General features: G+C 42.1%; 1 protein-coding gene across 3 annotated transcripts in view; it reads right to left on the minus strand.

The window, feature by feature from the left end:
• Positions 1 to 598: 598 nt before the first annotated feature.
• RPS6KA1 (ribosomal protein S6 kinase A1) overlaps positions 599 to 10,323 on the minus strand; it is a 235,942-nt gene continuing 226,217 nt past the window's right edge. For all 3 annotated transcript variants that reach the window (XM_077481041.1, XM_077481042.1, XM_077481040.1), the window contains 2 exons: positions 4,195 to 4,332; positions 599 to 2,567 (listed from right to left, as the gene is read on the minus strand). In XM_077481041.1, coding sequence (XP_077337167.1) covers positions 2,445 to 2,567; positions 4,195 to 4,332 — 261 coding nt within the window. In that variant the 3' untranslated portion in view covers positions 599 to 2,444. The remainder of the gene's footprint in view (positions 2,568 to 4,194; positions 4,333 to 10,323) is intronic.

The raw sequence follows: 10,323 nt of genomic DNA on the forward strand, positions 1-10,323 counted from the left end.
CAAGCAGGACTCCCAAAGGCAGAGGCATGATGGGACTTGTAGTTTCACAACAGCTGGAGGGCCGTCAGTTTGAGACCCCTGCTTTAACCCATGAAAGGACACTCTGAACGGATCCGGTCAGCATGGCTAGCCCCAGCAAGGATGGCTTCCAGTGGAGCTCAGCACAGCACATCTTTACTTGTGACCAACACCTTTGACACTGGCGAAAAAAAACTGACTCCCAGTAGTGGGAGGGGTTATATAGAGAGTGCACTTCTTGCCTTAGGGCTTGCCAGTGTCCATCACCTATCAGTAGCCCTTTAACCCACATAGTAACTACTATGGCTCTGTGTCCCCTGATGTATGAAAAGAAATAGCATCAGACAGAGCAGCAGTCATTCATAGGCAGCTTTGTATTTTAGGCCGAGTCTTAGGTGAGAGGTTTTATGAGTGCTCACATGGATGGGATGAAGCTTCCTCTTGGGGGGCACTAGCCAGAGAGGAGGAGCCAGTAGCACCATCATCGGACCCAAGATGAGGTTCGATTCTATTGCATAGAGCAGGGAAGTATAGACTTATACTTAGAGGCAGTTAGAGGCAACACATTTTGAAGACAACATTGTAATACTGGCTTTAAAATTTACCAGTTGAAAGGTTTATTAGAAAAACAAATATCAACAAAAGAATATGCACGAATACAGCAGAAGAGTTTTTTTTTTTTTTTTTTAACTAGTGCTAGAATGCATCCCGTCATGAAAAGGTGGAAGATGATTATGGTAAGGTTTTCAGAAAAGGTACATTTTACAAATTCCATCTACTTTATCTGTTAACACTACAGATTCCATAACAGAATTTGTACATAACGTCTTTGGCCAATAGACCTTTCGATCTTCAAAAATATTGGGAATACCTATCCTGAGTCGCAAACAGGGGTTCCCAGATCAGCAGTTTTAGTGACCTGAAGCACTGAGTTTTACAGGGGTGGTGTGTACCTTTCACTATATGAGGTAAATTTGAAAGTTACATTCGGTTGGCATTTTCTACAAGCACCCAAAAATATCTGCACAGTATATCTTTGTATAAGCATTTCCCAAATTCCAAAAACAAAATTATAAAAAAAAAAAAAAAAAGGGCTTTAAATTTGTGCGACACAGGATCAGAGTGAAGTATGACTACAGCTTTGGACAACTAAGTTCCACCACATTGTGGATTACCAAGTCAATAATTTCCTATGTAAATAGGCTAAAATTGTCTGCATTATAAAAAAATTTGAGAGCACACATTACAAAGTCTATATAGGTTTCAAAATCAATGTTGCCTATGTTGCATGTTTAAAAACAAAAAACAAAACAAAAAAACAAGGGAGTAAAATAGACCAAACTACCAACATCCGTCAAAATGCGCACACACACAAGTGTTATACTCCACTTTTTTTTTTTTTTTGAGGATAAGTCTTCATTTATTTGTGATTTGTTTTTCCATTTATAGGGCTGGCACAGAGCTTTATGAAATCCACCCTAAAATGCACATTTATCGCATAAGGAAAAGACATTTAAATCTGTTAAAACTACAAATGCTTATGAAGTGTCAACTGTATGTATGTTATTTCCACCAACAAGATGTAAGGACATGAGCTGGTTATATAAAGCGTTTTTTTTTTAATAATCAGCGAACAGTACGTTTCATCAGCATAAGGGGTCTTAACACAGTGAATCTCCAGTGTTAAAATTGTTGCTGGTAGTTTATATTATGGTTTGATATCTCTTTACCTGAAAGAACATTTTTCTTTGTATTCCAGCTTTTTTTTATTTTTTATTTTTTTTAAGATTAAAAAGATCAGTATTTTTAATCTCAAGGTCTATTTCACATATTCTTTGTGCTTAAATTGTAGCCAAGTGTTGGCTGCGTGCCAAAACAGTCCCTTGAATAAAGCAACATGCGGTTGAAGCACAGTGAGCCCTTAGGTGTCTGAATACACCAAGTCTGCATTGTGTGTAAACACAAATACTATGTATTGGAATGTTTGTGAGATTGCTTTGTAACAGCACAAAGCAAAAAAGGCAGAAACATATTGAAAACTCAGAACTCTGATATGTCACAGATGAAACAACAGTGTCCCTTTACTGTCACAGACAGCCCTGAGATAGTGCTGCAAGGAGATGAGGGGAGATGTGTAATGATTTATAGAAGCACAACAACCACCTTAGATAAAATATATCTATACTTTGTTTTCAATAATTGTACACTTTTCTTTAGAGCGTTAGCCCCTTGCATTCTCCTGCAACTGTACCAGAAATAATGGCATATTAAACATGCCATGCCGAGTCCACATGGGCAGGAGTAACACAGTTTTACATGGTCAGGGTAAATATGGTGTTACAGTTTTTGAAAGCTGGTAGTGGCTAAGAGCCATCATCACAAGTCACCAAGTACAGGAGAACGACTGTGGCAAATGGAACACCCTGCTAGAGAGTGGTGGACGGAAGTTTCTTGACACGTCGCTGTGCGAGGATGGATGATTTGATTGGTTGCAGCTGTGGAGTTGGCTTAGAGCTGTTTAAGGCAGAGTATGTGGCAGCCATAGCTCCCTGCAATGTAAAACCATATACAGTTATTAACCATAGTGAGAAACATCACGGAAAATATGAGACAACAGTGAATGAGTAAAATAGATCAGAAATACTACAAATTGATGACACTTCAGTCAAAATTATATGGCTATCATGCACATGAGAAACACAGGACGTCTGTCAGTAATTATGCTCAGTACACACATACTATTAAAGCGGTTGTAAACCCTAAAGACGACAAACAAAACAAACAATCTGCAACACAAAGGCATAATGAGCTAGTATGCATAGCATACTAGCTCGTTATGAATTACTTACCTCAGATCAAAGCCCCTGCAGGGGTCCACTTTCACTTCTCAGGCGGGCGACATCGCTCCCTGAGTTACTTCTGGGTATCGCGGGCTCTGGCACTGTGATTGGCCAGAGCCGTAATGACACCACTCCTGCGCATGCGTATGTACCATTGCTTCCATTTGCTTCAGTGCGCATGTGCCAATGACATCAGCACATGCAAATGCAGGTGATATCCCCTAATATCCAGTGTAGCTATAGGTAAGCCTAATTATAGGCTTACCTGTAGCAAAAAGTGGTTGTAACAGGTTTACAACCACTTTAACAAGGAACAACTTTACAATTAAAATAATAAAATGAAGAGATGGTTCACTTTAAAAAGTCACTTTATTTTTATAGTTTTGGTGGAGTTAAAGGATAAGTTTACTTTAAAATAAAATAAACTAATGCACGTTTTTTGTAGGAGCCTGGAAAGCATTGCATCTGTGATCAGCAGATCGCAGGTGCCATACAGGACTCCTACACACTGTCAGCTGTCTTCCTGTAACTCCTATTGGCAGGCAGTTTCACACAGACAGAAAGAATCAATGAGCTACAAGAATGCTCAACAGCACCCTGAAAGTTCATTAAGAACTACAAGCCATAAAGGCTGTCAGCACTTGTAGTTTTCAATGAATGATGCAGTGGACGCCTGAACATCTGCATTTTTTTTTTTTTTTTTTTTAACATGTTATGAAAGGTGAACTTATCCTTCAAAACCTTTCAATTTTTTTGTTTTAGGTTTGCAGTGCCTGTGTCCCACTGGGGAGATTTTCTCTTTGGCATACTGTTCCACAGAAAACACAGGACATGACAGGAATTCCTCCCTTACTGCAACAAATATGCCTAATGAAATATTTCCCAAGATTTTTCAGTCTTGGTGTCAATGGTGGTTTGGACAAATAGAGGGTGAACCTCCCCAGTGGTGACCCATGCTGCAATATAAACTTGACAGGGATGCTAAACCCTTACTGCTATGTAAAACTAAAGGTTTTGGCATTATATACACTTTAAATGAGGTTGTAAACCTCAGACATGAAATATGAACAAAGCATATCTGTCTATGTTGTGTACTTGTCTCAATCCAGAGAACTGTGTATCATTTCTGTCTGTTGCATCGTTCCTCTGAGGCAAACACTTTTGACAATTTATTTTTAAACTGACATCAAGAGGTAAATAGGCGGCAGGGGAGGGAGCTCCAGCACACAGACTGACACCCTCTGCTCTGTTCTGTACCTTATACCCTGTTGTCATGTTATAAGCTTGTTTTTATTTATTAGCTGGGAATGGAATTGTGAAAGAAGACAATACTCACCTTTACCAACTGTGCATCTTGCCTGTTAAGATGGCTCTGAGGTAGCAAGTCTCGTTTTGTGATCCATTCATGGTGCATAACTTGACGGGCAGTGAGCCGGCGGTGGGGATCCACATGCAGCATGCGTGAAACCAAGTCCTGTAGGAGGACCAATGCATTGTTATAATATACAATCTTATACAATGTTTACAAATATGTGCAAAATCTAATATACATGTAACACATTTGCATAGAAAAGAGTATTTTACACCAGTCAATCTCAACGTTTTATTATCTGGCACAGCCTGGCAGCTTTATATGTGCATATGTTTACTGATTAATGTAAATGCAAAATCATAAAGGACAGCTTGTTGAAGGACAGCTTGTTGAAGGACAAGTTTGCATGGCTAGCCTTAACGCCCCTTTCACACAGATCGGACCCAGTTTCTCAGTAGAGGATCTGTCTGCTGATCCCTGGCTGAGTGGAGCAGCTGGATGACAGGTCCGTGTTGACTCTGCTAATGCAGCACAGACACGGACACTGCCTGCTCTGCTCTATGGGCAGTCAGATGTAAATTAACCAGATGTCAGTTTACATCCGACTGCCTCTGATCTGTTCAGATGGAGGTGGATGGATTCCCTTTCATTTGTTTTTTGAGTGTAAACACACACAAGTCCATTCACATCCGACTGCCCATAGATGAGTAAGGAGAGTCGGATCGGGTCCGCCTGAAAAACGGACAGGTGAACCGAATCAGACCTCTTGTGGGAAAATGTATTAACATAAGCATCCTAGATCCACTAATACACTGCTTGGAGACTCCTTACTTATACCTTAAACTCCATGGAATTTAAAGTAGACCTTACAGGAAAAAAGGCCCAGTGCGAGTCTCTCAGATGGGTAGTTCAGGACGACTTTGGAAGAAGTACTGGGAGTAGGTTTAGAAGAGTTGTTGGGAAGACGCTGGGCTTACTGGGGTATGTCATCCAGTATGGATGTATAGCGCACTGTACATTTGAGTACATTGGAGAAGTAGTCATAGATTTGTGATTTCCCCACTGGCTGCCTGGAGTGATCTCCCCCATCTACCGTATGCCAATTACCAAATGGTGATGGAGCATCTGAGATACAAGAGCCTTCTTTGATCCCCCCGTAATAGGTGGTTAATGCTCTCTGGTAAGAGCACATCCTTAAATTGGTGGTGGTTTAATCACATGGTGGAGGATTCTGTTGATGATTCAACGGTCATATCTGTTCACTCATTTAATGTCACGTTGGTGACTCTTGGACTCACTGTTCTTTGTTCAATAATACATCAATTTCTTGTTTTTTTTTGGAGCGCAACACTATTTCTATATATTCTTGTTTGTGACAATATCTCACTAGAGTGGTTCAGCTGTTCATTTGGTTATTTGAGATCACAAGTGCAGTTTATTTTTGTTTTCTATTTATATGCGTTTCCAAGCTAATTTCAAACAAAACAGCTTCTATACACCAACAAATTCTATTAAATACGGTAAGCTATTAAAATCAATTCTTTAAAGGATAAATGTGGTATTTTCATGATTGTGTGTTATTGGCAGCATCAACACAATTTACCTATTAAATGGATCAGTTGAACATGCTGCATGCACATTATACTGCTGAGTTTTTGAGGTTATTTTATATTTAAAACGTCAATACATAAAATATTGAATGGGTTTTTTCTCTTTAAAATAACTACCGTAGTTCATGCTATGAGGTGGTATTGATAAGGCAAGAAATTGAGCTATTTGGGGCAAAGGCTAAAGAAATATCAATTAAAAAAAAAAATCTGCAATAGGTATCTAAGGAATAGTGCGCTCATCATTGGGGTTCAGTGACACTTACCTTGTAGGTTACATAACGTGCATCGCTCCTAATATTGATGTTATGCCCGGGACTTTACTGGAACTGAAATGTGCAGCATTTCAGTGACCAGCACCTGTTAGGAGAAAGCCTTACATGCAAGGCCTTCTCATCGTAGGGACCACTTTAATGCGACCAGCAGACCTTAACAAGCCTGTGGCCATAGTTTGGGTGCCCCTGGAGGTTATAACCAGTCAAGTTTTTATTGCCGTTTGTGTCCCTGCTGGGGAGATTCAATCTCTTTCTCCTGGTGACCAGTATTACTGGAAATTAAGACCCCTTTCACACTGGGGTGTTTTTCAGGCTTTTTAACGCTAAAAATAGCGCCTGTAAATCGCTTCTCAAGCTACCACAGTGTGAAAGTCTGAGTGCTTTCACAATGGTGCGGTGAGCTTGCAGGACAGGAAAAATAAAAGGCCTGCATACAGCATCTGTGGGGCGGTATACACTGCTCATCCAGCTCCCCTGCCCACTGAAATGAATGGGCAGCTCTGCAGAAGAGCATGCAAAGCTCCTGCAAAGCGTTTCGGCAGCCCCGCAAAACAGATGCTTTTAACTCTTTCCTCGCGCTAGTGGGGGTTAAAAGTGCCGCTATAACAGCGGTAAAGCTTTACTGCCCCAGTGTGAAAGGGCTCTAAAGGGAGGGAAAATCTAAAATTTTGAGTTGTTATCAAAAAAGGTATAGGAGGGCAAATCTTTTAAAAAAAGGACACTTGTTCAAGTGACATCTTAGAGAATTTCTCTCACTATGCTGATTCTACAAGACAGAATGTAATGTGAAAGCTCCCCAATGGGGCACAAAATCCAGACAAAAAATCCCGACAGATGGTTTAACCATTTCCTACTCTATTAAAATTGAAAAAATAAATAGTTATTTCTATCTGTGGCCCTATGGGGAAAGTTTCCTTTTCCTTCAACTTTGATGTCCATACAAGAAATTGAGGGTCCCGTCATTGGTATAGGGAGGCATAGAGGACAATAAAAAATATGCCAAATCCACTTAGCGACAGTGGATTTTACCGATGCCTGTCCAGAATAAATAAGACATCAGTCTTACGCATTTGAGCAGTTGCCTTTAAATCAGGGGTCTCAAACTGACGGCCCTACAGCTGTTGCAAAATAACAAGTTCCATGAGGCATTGCAAGGCTGACAGTTACAAGTGTGACTCCCACAGGCAGAGGCATGATGGGACTTGTAGTTTTGCAACAGCTGGAGGGCCGCCAGTTTGAGACCCCTGCTTTAAATAGGTTTTCACTGGTCTCACTAAAGCAAGACAATGTAGTGACTTTTCTTCCCCTGGAACAGCTTTGGAAAAAAGCGATGGCAGGAAAATACAGGCAGTCCGAGTTACGAACATCCGACTGGCGAACCGATGTCTCTGCTGGCCTCTTGCATTCCACGCTGGTCCCGGAAACTGCCGAATAGACATCTTGCAGAACGGGACACATCTCACATCGCAGATGTACTGCATGCCCAGAAGCCCCCAGAAAAACACCCCCTGTGGACGTATAACGTCACGTGGTAACCAACGCAAACGACCCTCCCATGTATACAATGCTGACAGAAGGACCAGCACACTGGCGTGTGGCATCAGCGTGTTGGGCGTGGCGCCAATGTGCAGCAGGTTCCCGTCCATCACCCCAATGCCATAGGGAGGTGGGAGGGAGGGGCCTATGCCACACAATGCAGCTCCCGGGAATACATTGTATTTATTTCTTTTGGCTAGTACCTACAGTACTGTGTGGTGTGGGGTTAGAGCCACTGAAGTTTTTACTGTTATCCCAATTAGATGGATTTAATCTCACTTCCTGTCTCAGACTGGAGTTGCACAAAAAACAACAACAAAAAAAAAAAAAAAAAAAAGGAGAACAAACCTTCAGTCCCCATCTTGTTTGTAACCCGGGGACTGCCTGTATCTTGGTTCAGGTGAAAACCTGAAAATCACTCCTGGCAAAAAGTCTGGACAAGTGGGCACAACACCACTCTGTCCTCAGAAAAAAACAAATATGGCTCTTTACAAGAAAGAGCAGCCAATTCCGAAACTCTCCTGGCTGAGGATATAGCAACCAAAAATACCAACGTCCTTGTCAGAAGGACTAGGGGAATATGTTGCATCAGTTCAATTGGCTGTTTTTGTAACTCAGACAAAACAAAGTTCAAGAAAGGTTTGATTGGTGGATTAAGCCATATCACCCCTTGCATAAAACTCCAGACTAAAGAACGTTTAGCAAGTGGTCTTTGAAATAAGACTGATAAAGCTGAGACTTGGCCTTTAATAGTACTCAGGGCGAATTTAATTTCTACCCCCAATTGTAGAAAGGCAAGAATTCTGCCTATGATACATCTCCGAGGGTGCCAACTCTTGGATTCACACCAGGAAACATAAGCCCTCCAGACCCTATAATATATAGTTCTGGAAGCTGGCTTCCTTGCATTAATCAGGGTAGAGATAACTGACCTGGAAAAGCCCAAGTTTCTTCAGAATGTGGGTTTCAATAGCCAAGCCGTTATATAGGTCCCTGTGAGAACAGATCTGGCCATAGTGGGAGGGAGCATAGGCCCTCACTGCCATCTTTACAATTTCTGCTTACCATGACCTTGTGGGCCATGCTGGTGCTACCAGAATTACCAGATTTTTTTCCAGCTTCATCCTGCAAAGAAGCTGAGGCAGCAACTAAATAAGGGGAAATGCATAGATCAGTGAAAACTGATCCCACTGGGTCACCAATGCATTCGTTCAGAATGCGAGTGGATCCCTTGTTCTGGCCACAAAGTTGACCAACTTCATTTTAAACCTGGACGCTAGAAGATCTACATCCGGAGTCCCCAAACTTTGGCAAACAGCCTGAAATATGTCAGGGTGAAGGGACCATTCCATTGGGAATAACTGCTGGTGACTCAAATAGTCCACCTGCCAATTCTCGGATTGGACGCTGACAGGACAATCCTGTAACCTGAAAGTTCAGGTCTTTAGAGCCAGAAGCACTGCCTGCATCTCTAGGATATTGATGGGCAAGGTTCTTTCTGCTCTTGACCACTATCCCTGGACAGTTGTCTTTTCTAGTACTGCTTCCCCAGCCTGAAAGGCTGGCATCTGTCATTGCCACTTTCTAGATACCTGGTCTGAAGAATTTTTCTTTCAGCAGATTCTGAGTTAGTAACCACAGACTTTGTGACACCCTTGAGGACAGTCGCATTGGCAAGTCTAAAGCTTGAATCGTTTTGTTCCAAGCAGACAGGATACTGTTTTGCAACATTCTTGAATGGAACTGGGCATAGGGAACTGCTTTGACCACCACCAGCTCTCTTATGGAGTTGATCTTTGAGGCAAGAACACCTTTTCCTGGGCTGTGTCTATGATCAGGCCCAAGTACTCCAACCTTTTTTAGCGGTATTGAGGAAGATTTCTCTAGGTTCAGAATCCAACCCAACTTTCCATGTAACTTGTTGTAATGCATACGCTTAGCTCCAAACGGGCCACCGACTGGTCTATTAGCAATAGGTACGCTACAACCGTTATGCCCTGTGCCCTTAACCTGGCTAGAGGTGAGGCCAGCACTTTTGTGAACACTCGGGGTGCTGTGGCTAGCCTGAAGGGCAGGGCTACAAACTGGAAATGCCGCTGTTCTAACTCAAAACCGCAGAAAAACTTTTGGTGAGCGGGAAATATAGGAACATGCAGATATGCATCCCTGATGTCGATGGATGCTAGAAGTTCTCCTGCTAGAAGGATAGAAACTACTGACCTGATTGTCTCCATGCAAAAGGAGTGGATCGTCAGGAACTGATTTCGATTTTTTAGATCTAGAATGGGTCTGAAATCTCCATTTGGTTTTGGTACCATAAAAAGATTTTCATAAAACCCCAAACCTTGCTCTTTTTGTGGGTATCTGTACGATTACCCCTTGAGATATTAATCAGTCTAGTGCCTGCTGGATCTTTGGGAAAGCTTGACCTCAGGAAACGAGATGGTGGAAAGTCTTGAAAATTCCAGCTTGTACTTAGCGTTACCATGGAGATGACCCATCTGTACTGAATTTCCTCTTGCCTGACTTCTGAAAACTGCAGGTCTTCCCCCCACCTTGGTGAGGGGGTTTGCCTCTTCATGGTGAGGCTTTAGGATTCTGCTTTGCAGGTTTCTGATCCCAGGACTTTTTGAGCCTAGGTCTTCCTCTAGTTTCCGATGACAGAGGCCATTGCCACTGCTAGAGGCGGAACCCCCTGGCGCAGGGGAAAGAGCCCGTTTAAATGAAGGGCATTT

The sequence above is a fragment of the Lithobates pipiens genome, unplaced genomic scaffold (genome assembly GCF_037356315.1).
Source record: "Lithobates pipiens isolate NorthernLeopardFrog02 unplaced genomic scaffold, aLitPip1_a1.2 Scaffold_16, whole genome shotgun sequence".
Lineage (NCBI taxonomy): Eukaryota > Metazoa > Chordata > Amphibia > Anura > Ranidae > Lithobates > Lithobates pipiens.